Source organism: Pelodiscus sinensis, chromosome 6 (genome assembly GCF_052426305.1).
Source record: "Pelodiscus sinensis isolate ZL-2025 chromosome 6, ASM5242630v1, whole genome shotgun sequence".
In the NCBI taxonomy this organism is placed as follows: domain Eukaryota; kingdom Metazoa; phylum Chordata; order Testudines; family Trionychidae; genus Pelodiscus; species Pelodiscus sinensis.
In genome coordinates this window covers 23,139,018-23,161,472 of record NC_143057.1, presented here as the reverse complement: position 1 = coordinate 23,161,472, position 22,455 = coordinate 23,139,018, and the positions used below count along the sequence as shown (strand labels likewise).

Here is a 22,455-nt window from a genome sequence, read left to right as displayed (position 1 = left end):
CTTGCTGCTCTTCAAATAAGTATTTGCATTAATTTGTATTTCAACATAACAAAAATTACATGGAGTTAAGATTTAAGAGTATGTACCAGCAATTTAAGAGTGAAATAATTTAACAATAATGTAATTATTCCATATTCAAGCCATACAAATTTAGGAACCTAAAAGGTGAGATTATGCTTAACAGTTTAAGGTATGAAAATACACAGGTAAGGCACCTGAGTAACTTTGTTGTGCGCCGTTGTGATATCTTGCAATTGCTGTGCAACAAAGTACATCTACATTTGAACTAGAGTAGTACGTCCCAGCTTGTGTAAATATACTGGCACTAGGTCTTCTCAAGCTTGTGTACTAAAAATAGCAGTGTAGCTGGAATAACTCAGGCAGCAGCTCAGCTAAATCACACCTCCAGCTCAAATATAAACATGCCTGATGATTAAGGAATTTTAGTGTCTGTGGTCCCAAATTAGATAACATTGATTTATAGACCTATTCAATCGTTTTCCTTCAAATGTTATTATATTTGAATACATAAGTTTTCTTTATGTTTTTAAGAAATGGGTTCTTGTGAAAAAATGAGTGTCAACAAACATGGCAGACATGTCTATGCCTGTGGTGTCCAATAAGTTAGCCACTAGTTACATGTGGCTATTTGGCTGGTTGAGTGTGGCTAGTTTACTAGAGCAATAGCCACTATTGTGACTACTGCTTCATTGCTGCTTGGACATCACAGGTGTAGACATATAGAAAAAGAGCAGATCACTGCTTTAAAAATCCATCTTCATGTTTTCGACAAGGGGATGATTCTTGAATATTCCCCTTTTTCTCTTCTTATTTCTCTGGTTTTAATTCTTTGTATTGAACTGAGAACCATTGGACATGGCTTCTTGCACTCCAATTAGCTCTATTCCTGAGCTAGCTATAGGAGGCTCTGACATGAAGCATTCTTGGTCCTGGATGGCAGAGAACAGGAGTCTGTAACCTATGGTTCTAGAGCCAAATATGGCTCAATACACAACCAAATATGGCTCTTTTGCCATTGCCAAAATACACACAACTTTTTAAATTAAAATGAAAAGATAACTCAAAATTTTAAAAATGCATAATTACACATGTCAAGATGGTTTTTTGTCTTTTTCACCTTTAACTGTTCATATTAACAACTATCCATCCTCTCCACTCATTGGGGCTCATGCATATTCTCTTTTTTTTTTGATTGATCGAGATATCTTTCCATCATCATACCTGAAGGGAAACTCTGTAGGCCCCAATAGCAAAAATGGTAAAGAGAAAGAGAGATGATGAGTACTGATATTTTCAAAATGAGCAGACAGACTTGTGTGCATTTATGGATAGGTCTGGATCTCCACACTGTCTCATTTGTAGTGCAAGACTGCCCTCAAACAAAAAAAAATCAAATTTAGAATGTAATTTCAGGACAAAACATGCAGCATTTGCTACAAAATATCCCAAGGGTGGCATGTGAAACAAAACCCTGCAAGGAGTTGCAGTAAAAAATGAACATTGGGCAAAATAGCTTGCTGGCACGCGTTAAACTCTGCAAGTTTTGCAGGATCATACAGCATTATTCGAGAGGGGAATCCCCACTGATGGGGATTACATGAAGAGATGTCTGCTAAAAACTGATCATGAACTATTTGATATGTTTCACAGCAAGGACAAAATCTTATAGAAAATACAAGACATGCCATTATCAGCAAAAACAGTTCATGACAGAACTGTGAAAATGGCCCATCAAATCGACAAGGAACAAATGCAAAATTTGTAAAGTTACTTATATTTGTTCGCTTTGGACGAGACATCCAACATGTGACATTAATCAGTTGTGTATATTGGGACGATATATTTGTGGAAATGCTGTGCATGAAGAAATGACTGAGATATTACCAATGAAATCAAACAAAGGGCAAAGACATTCTTAAAACTGTAATGAACTTTGTAAACAAGAAAAAGATAGTTAGATAATCTGGTGTCTGTGCGTACAGTGCACCTAGCGTGGTCAGGAAATACAGGGTATTCTTTACTCTTGTCAGAACAGCTGAACTGGCTGCTTTTGAACTTTCATTGCATTGTGCATCAGGAGGAGCTTCTTGTGCAATCTTGTGGATCTGAACTCATGAAAGTAACAGGACTGGTTGTTCGCACTGGCAATTGGATTCTTGCTCAAGCCCTTAATCTCCATCAATTTCAGTCACTGCTATGAGAAAGTAGATTCCAAATACCCCAATCTAATAACTTGTGAGCATTGCTGTGCATTATCTCATGGCAAAACTTTGTCTCATTTTGCTGCCTGCATTAATGAGATTGACACCCTTGATACCCAAAAATGACAAATACCCCAAGCTTTCAGACTGTGCGACTGGCTGCTCAAGTTTTACTATCCCATATTCATTACTGGTCATTTGAATGAGTTGATGCTTAAGCTATAAGGGTAAGGAAATACAGTCCTGACTCCGCAGCAGGCAGTGTTTAGATTTGAGTCAAAATTGACTGACTTCATCAAACATATCAAGATGGTCTGACTGGCGCTTTTTGAAAGATTGCAAATGTTTTGTGACTTGTATCAGAGAATCCAAGTAATGGTCTCAATTTGCAGTAGCTTGCCAGGTTTGTTTCTGAGCTCCTGAAGGCATCCAAGTCTCATTTTCTTGTCTTTTGCAAACACAGTGCTCTGTTTAATTGTATGATTCCTCCACCTAAAGCATCCATTGAAGAACTGGATTTGACAGTCATTCCAGGCATCTCAGTCAGTGATTTGGAAGTGGAAATAGCAGATTTCAAGGTGCTGGATATCTGAGTGGAAAAATTCATAAAGCTGAATTCTGATTTAGAATATCTTGCTCAAGAATGTGCAGAATTGGCACAGCTGCACAAATGGGCCGACGTGAAGAAATTGGAGCATGATGATCAGATTCTGCAAGAAAGAACTTCCTGTCACATACAGCACCGTGCAGAATGTCATCTTGGCCTTACTTTCTATGTTTGGGTCCACCTGTATGTGTGAGCAGGCTTTCTCTCATTTGAATCACATCAAAAGCAATTTGCGCTCAAGACTGACAGAAGACCACCTGAATGTGTGTTTAAAGCTGAATTTGACCAGTTATGATGTAAACTTCAAAGAAATGTGTGAAAACATGCAGCAGCAGAAATCTCATTAAATAAAGTCATTGAGTACAATGTTTCATTTATGTTATTATTAATCATGTCAATTATCAATAATATTAAGTTGTATATTTTCAGTCATGCAAATGGGTATTGTTATACAGGCAGTCCCCGAGTTACGCGGCTCCGACTTACGTCAGATCTGCACTTAAGAACGGGGCTTTCTCGCCCCGGAGCTCGCAGGCAGCGGGACCGCCCAGAGCGCAGCAGTCCCGCCACCTCGACCTCCGGGGCGAGAAAAGCTGCTCCGGGTGCCCCTGGTCTGCTGGGGACCGTCTCCAGCAGACCAGGGACACCTGGAGCAAAGCCGGGGAGGCGGAGGGGTCCCGCGCCTCTGAGGCTTTGCTCTGGCGAAGGCTCAGAGGCGCGGGACTCCGCCGCCGCTGCGGCTTTGCTCCCGGTGTCCCTGGTCTGCTGGAGATGGTCCCCGGTGTCCCTGGTCTGCCAGAGCAAAGCCTCAGAGGCGCGGCACCCCGCCGCCGCTGCCGCTTTGCTCCCGGTGCCTCTGGTCTGCTGGGGACCATCTCCAGCAGACCAGGGACACACGGAGCAAAGCCGGGGAGGCGGAGGAGTCCCATGCCTCTGAGGCTTTGCTGTGGCAAAGCCTCAGAGGCGCGGGACTCCGCCGCTGCTGCCGCTTTGCTCCCGGTGCCTCTGGTCTGCTGGGGACAGTCTCCAGCAGACCAGGGACACCCGGACCAAAGCCGGGGAGGTGGAGGGGTCCCACGTCTCTGAGGCTTTGCGCAGCTAGTGGCCCCCCCCAGCAGACCAGGGAGACGTGGAGCAAAGCCCCTGGCCTGTGGTAGAGCAGGTGGGGCGCTGCCGGTTGGTCCCGCAGCACCGCTCCTTGGCGCTACTGGACTAACCCGGCAGCACCCCAGCTGCTCTGCCCCAGGTGTCCCCAAGTCAGCCGCTGCTGAAACTGACCAGTGGCTGACTACAGGAAGCCCCTGCCCCGGGGATGCCTGGGGTTCTTAAGTTGAATCTGTATGTAAGTCAGAACTGGCATCCAGATTCAGCCGCTGTTGAAACTGATCAGTTCCGACTTACATACAGATTCAACTTAAGAACAAACCTACAGTCCCTATCTTGTACGTAACCCGGGGACTGCCTGTACTGGCTTTTTGTTGACCACTTGTTTTGAATTTTGATGTAGTTTGGCTCTTTGGTTTGAAAAGGTCGCCTAGAAGCTAAATCCAAATCTTTGAAAAACTACTAGGACACTAGTCATAAAAATGAATTTTTAAATACACTTTCATTCAAAGTCTACATGTCTTAAGGCTAGACAGCAAGGGTTAAACAGTTATCTAGAGCAGTGGTTCCCAACCTTTTTGAACATACGGGCCCCTCTTCAATCTATTAAAATTTTATGGCCCACCCTTCCTGGGAGGGGAAAAAAAAGCAAAGGAAAATAAAAGTAAGGAAAGAAAAAGAAAAGTAAGTATCAGGCTCACGGTAATGGGCCTGATCCTAATTTTTACACTTCCCATGGAACCTCTGCAGTACCATCACGGACCACCAGGAATCTGCGGACCACAAGTTGGGAACCACTGCTCTAGAGTCATAGTAAATTTGATATATGTAACAGTTTTTAAAAGGATTTTGTAACTTCTTATGAGTTTTCAATAATAAAACAAAACTATCTCCATCAAGGAGACTCTGGAGCATCACAAGGAGCAGATGAATATGATGGAATCACAAATCAGGGAGACAGCAGTAAAGGAGTTCAGGTTTCAGTTAGAGCAGTGTGAAGCAGAAAGAAGAGAGTTCCAGTTTATGTTACAGGTATTTTAATTAGAGTACAACACTACTTAAAAATTGCCTATTATGCCTTTAGAATAAGCCATGCATAATATCACCACTTAATTTATTCTGTTAATAAGGAGGTCATTTTATAGCTTTAAAGGCGTTTTTAATTTTAAAAAATTGTCTTCTTGAAACATGTTATCCTATTTGATCCCTGAAGATTGCAGTCCACTATTTATCCACAGAACAAGTAACGAGTAGGCAGCAGTAGCTTTTTTTTTTTTTTTTTTTTTTATAAAGTACCTTTCTTCTGTGGAGGGGAAAATCCACAAGTTCATTACAGTCAATTTTTCCCTTTTAGAGAGAAGGTAATTTGTTTTTCATGTCCCATTTAAACCCAGGCCAGTCTTTTTGGACTGGAAATAAGCATGCCAGTCGTGTGACTGCCCTTGAAGTAGACATTGTCTCTGACACTACAGTTATGTTGCATAGGTCACTGACGTGTTGTCAGATAAGTCTTGATCACTAGTGAAAAAAGTGAGCTGAATAAAAATCAGTTAAGTTAGTAGTGAAAAGTTAGTCATGTCACGTTAATCTCTGATCCTCTGAACATTCAGACCCATATTTTTGGGGCTTTAGTTGTGATTAGGACTCTCAATTGACCTCGGTTAATGCCTGCGATTAATGCAGGGCAGGATTAAGGCATTAATCCTTTAACATGTTAATTGCAGGTGTTAATGCTGCACTGCCCCTTTGAAGTGCCCCTCTGCGCAAGAGGACCCGGGAATCAGCTGGAGCCCCCATCTGATCCCCGGTTCTGAGTTGCAAACCCCTTTGAAGCACTGGAGTGGCACTTCAAAGGGGCTTTGCAACATGGAGCCGTGAATCATCTGGAGTCCCCAGCTGATACCAGGCTCCTAATGCGCTGCCCCTTTGAAGCGCTGCTGCAGCACTTCAAAGGGCCAGTGCTGCATGGAGCCCGGGGTCAGGTAGGGACTCCAGGTGATCCCAGGCTTGTATAGCGCTGCCCCTTTGAAACACTGCGGCGGTGTTTTAAAGGGGCAGCGCACACAATTAATCTCGATTAATTTTTTTAATCCCATGACAGCTCTAGTTATCATAAGTGATATTTAGTTGCACATTATATTACATATTTGTATCAGATGATAAATAGAACTATTGTCGTTCAACAAGTTCTGTTAGACAATGCTGGATGATGTGAAACTTTAGTTACTCTACCTCTGTAACTTTATTAAAAATTTAGAATCTTCTTCTGTGTAACATGGCTATTGAACCACCCTTTGTATCTAAGTCCTCAAGTACATGTGAGATTTTTTTTTTTTTAATTTACCCCCCACCAACTCTTCTAACTCGAAATGGTTTAAATTTATATCCTGGGTCAGATCTTTGTTGTGCCTTCAGGGGCAGTCTATAGAGGACAGAGTAGGAAGAATCTTGTATTTTGAGTCTCACAATTACCTTTACTTTTACTTTTGAAGTAGGGACCTTCAAATGGTGCAGTGCTGATGAAACAATCAGCAGAAATCAAGAAGTATGCTGGTGCTGTGTGCAGTGTATATGTCCATAAATTACATAAAATTGTTTGGTGATTTTTCAGAATCTTCCCCCCTCCTGTCTCTTTTATAACACTTTCTAACACTGAAGCAAATACACACAATTAAGGGCACACCTGCCATTGATTGTATTATGCAATTTATGGACAGCCCTTTAGTAGTGAATGTAGTAGTATTACCTGCACAAATTTCTCTATTCCTCCCACACTTTAGGGGCACATGCCTTTACGCAATTCCTAGGGCTCAAGGTGCAGCCCTGTTAATTTACACACCTATCCGTACCCAATTCCTAGGGCTCAGGGTGGAACTTCCTGCGGGTTTGCAGGGTCTTTTGCAACTGAAAGAGAGTCACAGAGTAATATTCTTACTCTCTATTTATTGACCATTCCCAAGCAAGCAGAATATACATGCTAAGCACACAGTGTCATGCATGCTCACCAATGCTGATACAGGCAGGCAGACTTCTGCTATTGGCCAGGCAGGGTCAGTCTCTCTGGATCTTACCTGCTGCATGTCACGGTCATGCAGAAGAATCTTGGCAGCTCTGGTCTTAGGCTGTGTCTTGGAGGTGAGTTTCTTTCTCTCCCTCTCCTTCTCCCTCTCCCTCCCTCCCTCCCTTTTGCTCCTCTAGCCAGTCTCCTTGGACCCAAGTTTATATAGTGAAATCTGAGTCCTGCTTAGCTATACCATAACCAATTATTTTAGTATGATTTTACTAACCAATCATAACATACAGTAACAGAATTACCTACCACCTTGGTTTACACCTAGCAAAATTAATTATACAGCAGACAGAAACCTTTACAAACCAGACAGAGATCACACATATAAACAATGGGAAAGTGAGGACAATAATCATAGACTGAGGATTCTACAAGCTTGACTATTGATAAGCAGTTTCTTGCCAGACAAAATGCTGTTAAGTTTTCTTTACCCATCTTGATATCTGTTTCTTATCTGGTGACAGTGGGGACCATTAGGACAGGATCCCCTTCTCACAGCCTAGTGTGACACTGTTTTAATGCAATTTAGATGGAATGTGAGTATATGACTTCAGGCTTTACAGCTAATGGCTGTGCTCTTCAGTCTGGCTGCAGAGGAAGGCTTTAGTTTAGGCCTTCCAATCTGGCTACAGAAAAAGCATATTGTTACAGTAGTAGCATTGAAGCTAGCAATGGACAACTTATGATGAGTTGTTAACCCCACACAGGATCGCAAGGGTTAATGGAGGCTTTGCGGGCCTTCCATACCCTGTTTCAGAAAAAGAGCCCAAAGGTCTTAAGGCTGCACAGGAAGTAACCATTTGGAGAGAGGCTGCATAGAGCAACCAATCAGGGAACAGTGGAGATAGTGCAAAAGGATCTGCACAGCAGAGCAGGGGTCAGTTGTACCTGGGACAGAACAGTTGTGGCAGGGACCAAAGGTTCACGAGGGAGCTCCTGGATGGCTGCTTGGATTTGCTGGCTGAAAACCCTGAGAAAAGGGAGAAGGTGGTGTTGGGACTGTGGAAGAATGGCTTAAAGAAATGAAGCAGCGTCGAAGGGAGTAAAGGAGATGCAGCAAGAGGTTGCTATCTGCAGGGTCCCTGGAAGGGGAAAATATGGATGATGGGTTGGCTGGAGCGCCAAATCACAAAAAGGATACTGTGGTATTTGCACTGAGGCAGGTCTGCAGGCAGAGACAGTGACAGGAGAGGCACCACCAGAAGAGCATTTGCTGGCTGGTAGAGCTAATCCCCATGACAGCCAATAGGAGATACTGCTGTGACAGGACCTTATTACATTAGTTGCTGTATAAACACAGAACAAAACAGTCCATTTCTCAAGCTAGGTAGAAAACAAGAGACAACATTTGGAGATTGGTGAGTAAAAGAGACAATGGAATTATATTTGTCAGCATACAGGCAGTGGTATTGGCGCACCAATGGCTCAATTGACATTTCTTTTGTAGACCTCATGGCAAAGGCGATTACTAGGGAGGAATGTGCAGGAGAAGTATGAAGTAGCTTTGTGAATGTTTATGGGAATACCTTCCAACTGTGAAAAAGCAGTCTAGGAGAAAGCACAAAGGTACCTGTTTGAAAACATAAGTGGGCAGCAAAAGGCTGGCGTCCTGGACTGATTGGAGGTGGCAGTTAACACCTCAGTAATGATTAAGAGATGATAGGTAGGGAGGTGATAGGCCTTGAAGATTCTTGAAAGTGAAGAAAAGCAACTTATGCTCATTGTGATAGAGACGGGGAAGCCAACTGAGGCACGCAGGGAGAGGAAGTTTGTGGGTAAAGCAATAGACTAGAAGAGTGACTTTTGCAGCAGAATTCTGAATGTATCTGAGCAGAATATGATTGCATTTGGCAAGGTCAGTGAGAAGGAAGTAACAGGAATCAAGGCACAAAATGAAAAGAATGGATGGGAGAGTTTTAGCTGTATGGATGGATACGAAAGGCCAGGTCTTAGCGGTGTTATAGAATTATAGGACTGGAAGGGACCTCAAGAGGTCATCTAGTCCAGTTCCCTGCACTCATGTCAGGACTAAGGAATATTTAGAACATCCTTGACAGATGTTTGTGTAACCTGCTCTTAAAAATGTCCAATGATGAAGATTCCATAACCTTCCTAGGGAATTTATTCTAGTGCTTAACCACCCTGACAGGAAGCTTTTCCTAATGTCCAACCTAAACCTCCCTTACTTTAATTTAAGCCCACTGCTTCATGTTCTATCCTCAGAGGTTAAGAAGAACCATTCCTCTCCCCACCCCCAACGTTTATGTACTTAAAAATTATTGTATCCCTTCTGTCTTCTCTTTTGGTCAAAATCAAATCTAGAACAGGCTCTCCCCTTCTTGCGTTTTCTACTTTCTGAAACGTAAAAAGTCTTCAATACATTCCAAGAACTTGCTGGATAATCTGTGCCCTGCTTTGTTGTTTTCCCAACTGATGTCTGGATAATTGAAGTACTCCATCATCACCTCATCCTGTGTTTTGGATGTTTTTGTTAGTTTAAAAAAAGCCTCATCCACTTGTTCTTCCTGGTTAGGGGATCTTTAGTAGACTTCTACCATGACAACATCCTTGGCCTTTTTACTCCTTTTATTCTTACCCAGAGATTCTCATCAAGTCTGTCTCTTATTTCCATTTTAATTTCAGTTCAGGTTTACACATTTTTAATAGATAAGGCAACATTTCCTATTTTCCCTCTCTGTCCTCCTGAGCAAGTTGTACACTTCTGTATCAATATTCCAGTAATGTTCATCACCCCACCAAGCTTGTGATACTAACTATGTCACAATGGTGCTTATTTACTATCATTTCATGTTCTTCTGTTTTTCATTTACTTGTGGTTTTTGGTCCCCTGTCCACTTCAAACCTAGTTTAAAGCTCTCCTCACTAGATTAGCCAATTATATTCAAATATGGTCTTCCCCTTCCTTGATAGGTGCATGGACCCGATCTCTGCTTAGCAACAGAATCAGCAAGATTTAGACACAGCCTAAATGTGAAAATCTTGAGAGAGGTCTGAACCAAAGATAACGCCCAGGTTGTGGTTATGAGTGACCGGCTGGATGGTTTCGTCCACAATTATTTAGAAAGAAAGCAGCAGGGAAGAGATTACAAACTTTTTTCAGTTGTGCAGAGCTTGATGAGCTCGTTGTTAGAGATCGACAAATTGATGTCAGAGAGAAACAGTCTTGGGTTTTAGTTTGTATAGGAGGTCTGGAGTAGAGTGGTAGCTCTGTAAATCATCAGCATAGAGATGATAGTTAAATATGTAAAAACTTAAAAAACAACGAATGGTCTAGCAGTACCTTAAAGACTAACAAAACATGTAGATGTTATCAAGAGCTTTTGTGGGCACAACCCACTTCTTCAGATGACTGGAATATTAAAAGTCCAAGTCCTCTCTGAGAGGAAAGAATAAAGACATTGGCTGGCTCGCACTACCTTCCATATCCTAATGACTTAACCAACCAAACAGTGGGTACTTATAGAGGTGAAAATTATCAGCTTCTTGTAACATGAAAAATCTAATTGACTATTTTTTTTTGCTTCCCCTTCTCTCCCCTCCCTCACCCTCGCTCCTCCCACCTCCCCCCCCCCCCCGCCTTCCCTTATTTACTCTTCGATCTGGATTTTTAATATTCCAGGCATCTGAAGAGGTGGGTTGTGCCCACAAAAGCTCATGATACCATCTACATGTTTGTTAGTCTTTATGGTGCTGTTAGACTATTCGTTGTTTTTTAAGTTTTTCCACTTACAGATTAACTCGGCTACCCTCTGAAGCGGTTACATTTGTGTTTGTGGTTGAGATTGCCCTAAATCAACCAGGGCAACCTTGGCTAGTGATTGGGCAACATGTGTGGATCCCCTTCATCTTACTAGACTGCAAGATTGTCGTACTAAGATGGTCTCCCAGCATAAGGTAATTTTGCTATCTGCATTTGTGTACTCAATTTTGCGGGGTGTGCCAATTGAACCATAGCAGCATTTTGATTGGACACAGAGGGAACTCGTGCTCTCACAATGCTGTGTGCAATCAGCATTCAGCTCACTTAGCGTGCCCTTGTTTTAAGTGCATGTCACTTTTGTAATACTGGCAGGAAAAAAATCTCCATGGATGAAAATCAGCAGAATCTGGCAACCATGTGCTTGAGCAACAGTAAACAAAATGTCTTGTGGGCCACATGTGGCACGCCGTTGGGCCACAGGCTATCCACTATTGCCCTAAATTGTAGATGGAAAAGAGAAAGGGGCCAGGAGCAGAGCCCTGTGGACCCCTGCCACCCAGATAGATGAAGGCAGATCAGGAGGAACCTCCACAGGATATGCAGAAGGAATGATTAGAGAGGTGAAAGAGAATCAGAACAGGTCAGAGTTATGGACGTGAAGACACGACAAGATTTCAAGAGGACTGAGGTTGACTGTGCTAGAGGGGGCTGACAAGTCAAGAAGGATGTGGATAGAGTATTGGTTCTAAGCTTTGGCTAGGAGGAGAGGTCATTAGAAACTATAGTAATGGCAATTGCAGTCCAGTGCAAGGTGCAAAAGCCTGATTTGGAGAGGGAGGAGATGAACTCTGAACAGACCATCTGTAATTGTTGTCCAGTTAGTTGAAAGGGATATGATGGAATTAAGATACACGGCTGCTTGAAATAGGGTGTCCCCCATATCAAATGTATAGAAGCCAAGGAAGTAGAGTTGCTGATCAACTCGAGCGAGGATAGTTCCTCCTTTCTAGAATAACTGTGAGGTGGAATCACTGCTAAATGCTTCTTTGTCTTTACCCACTAGCAGCAGTAGATTCCTCTACTCACAGGGTGACTGTATTCTCACCATATTATTCCTCTTCTGTGATTAGAATATGCATTTTCCCTCATGGGCTTCCTATTCTTCCTAAGATACCATGCAGATGTGGATTTTATTAAATATATATTGACTGTCTTGGTCATTATTTGACCACCATTGGTATCTGTGGTTTAGTTTTAAATTCTACTTTGATAGTTGGATTTAATGAATAAGGAAAAAAAAATCAGGAAGCATCCAAAATCAGGGAAATTGACTACAAAAGTTTGCTAGAGACTCTGACATTGGGTACTTGTGGCTACTTTCAGGTTAAAATGCCGACCTTTAGTTGTGTACTCATAGTTATATTTGTGAAATTGTTGGAAAAGTTGAGGTTCTTTTTAAAAATGTGAGTCTTAACCTGTATATTGAAAGCTAGAGGAACATAAACTCTCGAAGGCAGGTTTGGAGTTAACATCCATCATAGTACAGTATATAGAAATGATTCCAGCTTAAACTATTGGAGTGTGTCTCTAGGGCCGTGTCCAGACTCAGGGGGTTTTTCGGGAAAAGTAGCCTTTTCCCGAAAAAACTTCCCCTGCGTCCAGACTCAAGCCGCGTTCTTTCTTTATTTCGAAAGAACGCGGCTTTTCTTTCGATGGCGGTAAACCTCAATTTACGAGGAAGAACGCCTTCTTTCGAAAGTCCCTCTTTCGAAAGAAGGCGTTCTTCAATGTAAAGAGGCCGTCTTCGAAAGAGAGCATCCAGACTCGCTGGGTGCTCTCTTTCGAAAAAGCGGATTTCTCTTTCGAAAGATCCGCCTGCAGTCTAGACGCGATCTTTTGAAAGAGGCTCTTTCGAAAGATGCTTTCGAAAGAGCCTCTTTCGAAAGAAGCCTGCAGTCTAGACATAGCCTAGGAGACAGAAGGAGAATAGTATGTTTTCTAACATACTAGGGAGACCCACACTGTAGCATGCTTGGAATGCTAGTTGCCTTACAACTAAGAAACATACATTCAGTAGGAAGTGCAATAGCATCACCTTGTGGTTATCCTAGAAAATACTTTCATAGTAAGCACTGTAGGGGGTTTTAAGCTACTTATTTTAATGAAAACTGATTTTTTTAAAGTTTCTTTTACTTACTATTTATTTTTGCTATAAAAATAATATTCTGCCTGAAATACAGTTATGTAAGCATGCCTGCATCTCTTACAAAATTAGTCAATTATCGTTGTACCTTGTTGAGTACACGTGATACTGTTTTTATATTGTTCAGTTAGGAATTGTTTCTGCAAGGTATACAGTGCTAACTTAGAGCTCTGAATTCTTACTAACTTCCATGAGAACTTGCAGGAGAGTTCAAAATCCTTTATGGGAACAAGTCTGTAATCTGTGAAAGATAAACAGTCAACATTATATATAGATTTTTCCCGATAGACTGGCCATTAAAATAACACATCAATTGAACTTTCCATCAAATTTCCCTCCTCCTTAGTATTCTCTGTACTATATTGTGAATATAAGGAATGTTGTTTAAAGGGAACATTATAATGTATGTCTTTTCCATAGTGGAGATAATACCATATCTGTTTATGCACAAGTAATGGAGACCCAGCATAAGTTCAGAGCTCAGCTTTCTTCCCTTTCTCATAAAGATCACCAGCTCCAAACAGAATTTCCCAACTTACTAATACACATACATTTGCTAAATTCAATGTCACAAGAGTAGAAAATAGGATTTTACCTGAAACTTTCTCAAGTGTAGTGTTTGGATTATTTTTAGAAGTTGCATAATACCTTACTCCAATTTCCCATACTTTTTTACAATTTACACAAGTGGCCACCTTTCCAGGGGACACCAATGCAGCCTAATAATACCCTAAGTGAAAGAGAGAATAAATCTATTTTTAGTTATCAGTAGCTCACTAAATTTTGTGGATCTCAATTTTTGTTATAGCACCGGATGTTATGAGAAAACTATTGTGGGTACTGTTACATTCTTGCGGCTAATTTTTTTTACTGGGGTTTCTAAAACATTCCATTGGAGCTGGTTTCAGGAAATCCATTTTAAGCTTTAGCAAAGGGCTCAATCATTGCACATGGGTAAGATGTCATCAGATTTCACTTTCTGCTAAAAACTTTGTGAGTAGTTTTCTCCCTCACCCCGCTTTGGAGATGCTCAATAATTAGCGATTTCTAGAACTAGGGTACATGACATAACAGTAGTAGCAGAATTTGAAGATCAAATACATAGCTATCTAGTAATTATTTTTTATTTCATTGAGTATCTTTTCTTGTGGTGGTGAATGGAGTAATGATGGAGTAAAAGGACAGAAGTGTTTATTGAAGTCATGCTATTACTGCATAGAAAACCATTTTGAGAAATTGTGTCAAAGATCCTCTGTCTAAATCACTGGATTAGGTCTTGTTTGTGATGCTAGTTATGGAAAAGCTTAGAACTGTCCAACAAACCACAACTATTCTTTCTAGCCCTTTTGGGAACTACTGCTTAAGTACTGCTAGGGATATTGGGAGTTCATTTCTTGGGTGGTCTTTTATCACCTATGGTTTGTGTGGGTTCTATAGATGTAACTCCTGAATTTCTGCAGTTAGATTAATAATGATCCCAGTGGTGGTTTGGTTTGGTAATGCATCTACCATACATGGAAATTTAAACAATGACAGCTTGTTTAATTTATAGTACTATAAACTTTAATTATTTATAGTTCACCCTAGACTGTTTTGTAAAATAGTTCAGTTTCTAAACAGAAAAACTATTCCTACTCAAAATTTCCAGAAACCTGAATTATTTACAGCCTGTAGAGACAGTTGAATCAGTTTACAGTAGAAATATTTTTTTGTTTTTCCAACCTCACCAGCTGGGATTTAGAAATAACCCACATACTGTTCACACAGAAAACGTTTTGAAATTTCAGATGATAAACTCTTATCTTATTCTTTACTAAATCTATAAATGTCTATCCCAGAGTAGACAGCCATTTTACATTTTTTCTGGCTCTACTCAGGCAGTATATTTTCTCAGTATGCTCCACTTGTTGTTGTAAAGGGCCATTTTAAAAAAAGTCGTTTTCCAGACCATGGGTGAAATTCTGTCTCTTGTTCCAAGCTTATTGTGACAAAGGAGGAAAGAAGATTAAGGATGTGACTAAACAGAAATCCCCTTGAGACACTCACTTGATGTGTTGAAATACCACTGAGCCGGCTTACCTGCTCTTTGGAACAGCCTCCTCCCCCTCCCCCCGTCCTGCTGAGCCAGGCCATCAGGTCTCCTCCAGCAATGGCACAGAGTTGGAGTTACAACCCATAGCGGAGTAAGACGGACCCTGAGATCAACTCAGCTTTGGGAAATCTCAGTCAAAGGAGACTTGCCATAGTACCTAAGTGTGCAGCTCCAATTAGACCAGAGCCCCTGATAAATCTGTGTTGTTCTAAATAAAGTTTTATACAGAACACACTCATAAAATGTTTGTGCCCTTTATCAGTGAAAAAGAGAGATGCACAATTGTCTTCCCCAGTAATACTAGATTTATTAATAAACAAAATTGATTTTATTAACTATAAAAGGTTGGATTTAAGTAATCATAAGAGAAGTAGAGAGAACAATGTAGGTTACTAAACAAAATAAAACAAAACTTATAAGTTCTCTTCCACCCCTGTTATTTTCAGGTGTTTTCATGTATCCTCTTGGAGGTAATGAAGCAAACTGTAAAGCTTGCTGAAACACCGTCATTGTTTACTTCCTGCACTTTATATAGTATTTCCGTAGAGCGAGAAGTCTTGTTCGATTTTCTCACACCTGTGTGGAAAAGTACAAAATTCAAGATGGATTCCAGCATCTGGTGACATGATCACATGTCCTTGTGGGGATTCTGAGCTCCTCCTGCTAGCTCTTTTATAGGATAAACAAACCCATTTACAGATTATTGTTCGTATCTATGAGCCATCAAGTTTCTGAAAATACCTTTAATGGTCCTCACTTAGCATGTCTAGATTAGTAAAAACTTAAACAACAAATAGACTAGTTAGTAGCACCTTTAAGATTAACAAAACATGTAGATGATATCATGAGCTTTGGTGGGCACAGCCCACTTCATCAGATAACTGGAGTGTTAGAAGTCAAGATCCAAGAATAAATAAGGGAAGGGGTGGGGGGAAGGTGGAAGAGAAAAGAAAAAAGAGAAAGAAAAGGAGGGGAGGAAGAAGAAAGAGAAACAGTGAGTAGATAAGCTTCAGAGGGGTAGCCAAGTTAGTCTGTAAGCATATGTCTACACTTGCAGCCTATTTCGGAATAGGGCTGCAAATGTAGGCATTCGGAATTGCAAATCAAGCCCGGGATTTAAATATCCTGTGCTTGATTTGCGTCTTCCCGGCCGGGTGCCACTCTTTTGAAATTTACAAGCCTGGAATAACTGCCTTCATCTACATGCGGTAGTAAAACGGGCGTTGGAAATAAAGCCCTATTTCGAACTACCTGTTAAACCTCATTGCAGGAGGAATAACAGGTAGTTCGAAATAGGGCTTTATTTCAAACGCCTGTTTCACTGCCACGTGTAGACGCAGGCAGTTATTCCAGGCTTGTAAATTTCAAAAAAGTGGCGTCCGGCTGGGAAGATGCAAATCAAGCACGGGATATTTAAATCTCAGGCTTGATTTGCAATTCTGAATGCCTGCATTTGCAGCCCTATTCCGAAATAGGCTGCAAGTATAGACATACCCTAACACCCAAACTTTTTTCAAAGAGGGCCAGATTTGATGAAGTGAACATGCGTGAGGGCCGACCGTTTTGCCTGACATTCTTTGAACCATTAAAATTAAATGCAAATTAACTATTTTATGCAAAGTTTATTGCAAACGGCATACTTTTCATTTCGTCACATGGATGACAAATCTAAACAGGTGTTAAATCACTCTGCCTTTCATATCTGAAGGCCACATGAAAAAAAAAATCCAGGAAGCTGAAATATATGTCAGGAACATTGTAAAGTACATTACATATTATTGGTAATAAAGGTTGTCTGTCAACTTTTAAGTTCAAAAAACAGGAACATAACACCAAGTATATATGTTGTGTACAAATATATTTATAACTGATTTAGACCAACTGACATTAACTGAGATTTTACAATGTATTCATCTCAATACATATGGATTCGTTGGGGGCCATAAAAGATAGATATTGCCAAATTACCTGTGGGGCCGTATTAAACCGGAACACGGGCCGCAATTGGCCCGTGGGCCGGACTTTGGACATGCCTGCCCTAACAGGAAAAACTTAAAAAACAACAAATAGTCTAGTAGCACCTTAAAGACTAAATAGTTACAAGAAGATGATAAGAACCATTAGCACTTCCATTGTTTGGTTGTTAGGTTAAGTCATAGGACGGGGAAGATAGTGTGCCAGCCAGCTAATGTCTTTGTTCATACCATTTGCATAAGAATTAAATTTGTAAATGAAGTAAATCAAGTTTATACTTCATATTTTGAACTTCAAATACAGGAACAGTACATGCACCCAAACGGAAGAGAATATACACATTCAGTAGATTATAATTTTTCAAATTATACCTTACAAGAAGTATTTTGCATGTAGCATCTTCCAGTTATGCATATTCAGATTAATATTTTCATAAAGTACGGGGAATGCCCTAAAACAAGAGGCACCATCAGGAAGTTGGCTACACCTCCCTGATTCTCAGGTGGCACCAACCCATATGTACAACAGCATAGAACAACCTGCTATGGGCCCTCCTCCTGTGACTTTACCGTCTGCTCACTTCTCCTAACTGTGCTCCTGTAAGCTGGTGGGAGAGGACACTGGCATAGGAACTAGCTCTTCACGCTTTACATATTTTGAGAATTCCCCTCCCCTTGGGAGATTGGATTTATCTTACAATGGGTACGTCTAGACTACAGGCTTTTGTCGACAGAAGTTTTGTCGACAGATACTGTCGACAAAGCTTCTGTCGACAAAGAGCATCTAGACTACATTCAGTTCTGTCGACAAAGCAAGCTGCCTTGTCGACAAAACCCTGTAGTCTAGACACAACCCTAGATGCAATAACACCTTCTGTTGACAGAACTCTGTCAACAAAAGGCATTATGCCTCATAAAATGAGGTTTACCAGCGTCGACAAAACTGCTGAGTTCTGTCGACGTTATGTCGACAGAACTCAGCGGTAGTGTAGACGCAGGTATAGTTTTGTCGACAAAAGTCCACTTTTGTCAACAAAACTCTGTAGTCTAGACACACCCCAAGTGTGCAAAATATTGTGTTCTGTCTGATACTGTGTTAGAAATGTGTGTGTCTTCATTTGATTTAAACTTACCCACTAATCTTACATAGTTTGATATAAACTTTGTCCAGTCTGTATCATGATGCTAAAGTGGTTGTCAGAACAGCAAATATATGGCAGACTTAGTGGACACTGAAACAATATTTAGGAAGAGTAATCTTGTTTCTTGACCAAGTTTAATTTTTACATAGAAATAACTATATATCTTTTTGGGTATGGTGTGATGGTGATCGTAACGATGGAAATAGATGATATGATAGCAATTTTAGTGAATTTGAGGAATCTCTTCACTAGCAAATGGCAAAAAAGAAATGCATGAACATATATGAAAGTAAAGGTAACAGAATAACTGAAATAAAGGAATCTAAGCAAGAGAATAAAATCTGCAACTTAGATTCTTTTTTACAAAAGGGAAAACTTTTTTTTAAAATATTTTGGTGAGGTTAGCTATTTTCTGTTTGCAATATCTGAAGTCTGTTTTGAGAGAGGTGAATAAGTACTGAGAATGAGTAGGATTTTAGTACATGTATTTTCCCATTTTACTAGCTCATGACCCCATATTTCCTTCTTAAATTTTGCATTAGATAAAAAGTACTTCTTCCCTATTATTATTTTGTTTTTCTGTTACAATATCACAAGTATTTAACATACAGTAAACTTCCGATAATCCGGCACCTTTAGGACCCAGGGGGTGCCGGATTATCTCATATGCCGGACTATCAGAAGGGGGGGCTATGACGGGTCTGGAGTGGGGTGGGAGGGGATGCCACCCCAGACCCCTCATAGCCCGCCCCTTACGATAGTCCAGCTCTGCCCCAGGCGTCCCTGATTGAGCCGCTGCTGGTCAGTTTCAGCAGCAGCTGAATCGGGGATGCCTGCAATAGAGCAGCTGGGGTGCTACCGGATGGTCCCGCAGCGCCGTGGGGCGGCGCTACGGGACCAACCAGGCAGCCACCCAGCTGCTTTGCCCCAGGCGTCTGGATTCAGCCTGCTGGTGAAACTGACGCTGCTGGTCAGTTTCAGCAGTGGCTGAATCCCGACGCCTGAGGCAAAGCAGCTGGGGTGCTGCTGGGTTGGTCCCGTCGCGCCGCCCCTCGGTGCTGTGGGACCAACCCAGCAGCACCCCAGCTGCTCTGCTCCCGGCTTCCCCGATTCAGCTGCTGGTCAGTTTCAGCAGCAGCTGAATGCGGGAAGCCTGTCCAGCTGCCCCAGCACTTCCGGGTTCCTGATGGTGCCGGACCATCAGGAGTCCCGGAGCATTGGATGCCGGACTAATGGAGTTTTACTGTATTATTATTATTGGGTACATTTGTCTGGTGCTGTGATACATATTTTTGATATTTCATAAAACATGCTTTTTCTGACTCCCTTGCTCCTCTTTCAGCTTTGCAGCACCTGTTTCCACCCACCCATCCAGGCTAGGGATGAAAAATCCTATTTAATGGGTTAAACTGGTAAACACAATGCTGACACTGAGTTTAACCATTTAACCGATTTAAAACGGTGTGTATGTGGGGGGCTGCTACAATGGGACTGGAATGGCTCACCTGACCGCTGAATTTGGACTAGAGTGGTTCCTACTGCAGGCAGAGGCTACTCCAGCCCACCTGCTCCTGGGTCCCGCATGGGCGCTGGTGGTCCCAGCTCTCACGGCAGTTGTCTAAATTGTTAGTAATATGCCATAATCATTATCTTTATAATAACTTGCAGATCTGAAATCATTCTCCAGAAAATCTAAAATCACACAAGGGTTTTATTTTTAGGTTCCCTAGTAAAAACTTGGCTCTGGAACTGTGCTCCCCTGCCAAGCTGTGGGACAGGGAGCAAATAAAGTGTGAGTCTACTTGGAAAAGTCACTTTGCAAAAAGTGGTATCTTCTTACCCCACACATCTGTATTTCTTAACTTTTGCTGCTTTTCACACTGTTAGCCCTATAGAGATAAGACAACTACAGAAGACTAAGCTGGAGTCTATTCCTTTTTATTTATAATAAACCAAATTGTTTACTAGATTTTAATCAGTTCTACTTGTGGTAACCTGTGAAGAGGAATAACTGAAGAAATAATTTTGTCCTCCGAATCTTTTATCATTGGTGCTATTGTGAGAAAGGAAGAACTCAGTCTGACTTTCAGATCTCTCAGTGAGTTTTCAGAGGGTGAAGTTAGAAAAAATACCTTTCTGCATCTGTATCCCTCCGTTATGGTCTAGCAAGGGCACCCATGCTAGGCTTCAGGTGCCCTAACCATCACCTCTCTTGAGTGGAGACATGCCTCATTCCCTTTAGACCAGGATACTTCCAGGCTGTCCAGACCCTTGGTTGTGATATCTTAGAGACTCTGCCTAAGTAGGCCTGCTTACTTTCTCTTCAGACTCTAATAACAAAGTAAGGTATCACTTGTCACTTCTTGTGCAAGTCTATTTTATTCAGAAGGTAAAAAGCACTACAGGTTAGGCCTCTCTGGCCTGACACCCTCTAGACCTGATTGGTCCCAAATTGAGGGGATTTGCTGGATAAGGGGAGGGCCCTCCTCTAGTGGCTCATGCTGCCCTGCTTTCTCCGGGCTAGGGCTTGAGCCTGGTCCTCGTGCTTCCTCAGCCCCCCCGGGGCTCTCTAACTGCCATTGGGGCCAGAGCTCTGTGACCAGGCCAGAGTTCCCTGGCTATCACCAGGGCTGAAGCTCCACAGCCAGGGCTGGATGGCCGGGTCCGGAGCTCCCTAGCTGCTGCTATGGTTGGAGTTCCCCGGCTGCAGAGCTCCGGCCCCATTCTTGCCCCAGTGGCTGGGGAGTTCCAACCCCAGTGGCAGCCAGGGACCTCGGCCCCAGTGCTTGTTGTGGAGGTCTGGAGGTAGTTAGGGCCTGAGATCCACAGCTAGGGCTGTGCAGAGAGCTCCCTGACTGCCACTGGGACTGGAGCTCCCTGGCCACTGGGACCAGAATGGAGCTGGAGCTCCCTGGCCCCCACTACCAGAGCTCTCTGGCCACAGCTGGGCTGGAACCCCCAGCCATACTGCTCACTCTCCCTAAGAGACTCCTGGCTGAGTCGACACCTCCTCTCCCCCCCCCCCCCCCCCAACTGCACTCCTGCCCTGCCTTCAGACCTCTCTCTTCCTAGGCTGTATGGTCCAGGAACATCCATGGTCCTGCTGGACCACAGATAATGATGGACCAGAGTGTTCTGGTTTAGGGAGTCACAACCTGTACAAAGAAAACACATTAAAATCAGCAAAACCTAGGCACATGCTAATAAGCATATCAGAGATCACCCTGACCCTAACATGGGTTCTGGCAGGAGCAGTCCTTCAGACCCCACCCGGAGGGGACAGGCGCCAACTTTGCAATGTGCCTGTGGGGTCTCTACCCTCGGCTCTGATCCAAGCCCCTACCCACACTGCACCCTTTCCGCAAAGATCCCAACTTTGCCCAGCTTCTTCCTGACCTTTCTCTTTTCCTGAGTGTACACTCCTTACTCCGGCCCCTTGCATGCCGTGAAACAGCTGATTACAGTGGGCAGAAGGGAGGGGGAGGAGCTGGGAGGAAACAGCTGGTGGCTGCTCAGCACTCACTTTTTTTTTTTTTTCCTGTGAGTGCATCATCACTGGAGCACTGATAATTGGCATCTGTGCTCAAGGTGTTTCCTTATGGTTCCAAGTTCATTAGAGCTCCAGCTCGGAACAAGCACAAAGCTGAATCCATCCTTTATACAGTCCAGATGTCTTTTATCTGGAATTTCCAGTAGCAGATCATTAGTAGACGATGGGTCTCTTCCATTTCTTCAGAAGGTCTCCCGGCTACTTCCTAGGAAATCCTCTTCACACATATTGTCCCGAACTGTTATTTGAAATTCCTAACATTTGTTAGTCACATGACTAGAAGAGTTACAAACAATCCTATAATAATACATAAATAATTGCATTTTGAATGCAATGGCCCCCAAAGATATTCGGCCTAATTCAGTTATGTTTATTTTAGTTCCATAAAATTTGTCTAAGATATTGTCAGTCTTTCATGCCTTTTACTTATTAACTGAGCAAATTTGATCCTAAACCAGTGAGACACACATATGAAACATTTTACAGTAATGTTTCAGAGTAGAACTGCACTTTAACTTATAGCTGGGATTGTACGCGAGCCACACTCCTGGCATCTTCCTTGCTGATGTGCTGAATTAGCTCATATTCTAGATGCCTTCTTCATGCCTTTCTCTAACTAGCCCTGCTTTCTGCACAGTAATGACCATCTTCAGAGCCCAAGGGGATGCAGAAGTTTTCTGTTCTCTTAAATTACTGTTATCCTCTAGCCTTTGCCTCAATAGACTTATTGCCATTGAGAAGTGAATAAACTCCATTTGGCAGAAACTGGTT

General features: G+C 42.2%; 1 protein-coding gene across 5 annotated transcripts in view; it reads left to right on the top strand.

Annotated features, from left to right (window-relative positions):
• CCDC171 (coiled-coil domain containing 171) overlaps positions 1–22,455 on the top strand; it is a 228,628-nt gene that overhangs the window by 22,781 nt on the left and 183,392 nt on the right. For 4 of the 5 annotated variants that reach the window (XM_075931537.2, XM_075931536.2, XM_075931539.2 and 1 more), the window contains exon 6: positions 4,834–4,965. The exons of the other annotated variant lie outside the window; for it this stretch is intronic. In XM_075931537.2, coding sequence (XP_075787652.2) covers positions 4,834–4,965 — 132 coding nt within the window. The remainder of the gene's footprint in view (positions 1–4,833; positions 4,966–22,455) is intronic. 5 annotated transcript variants of the gene reach the window in all.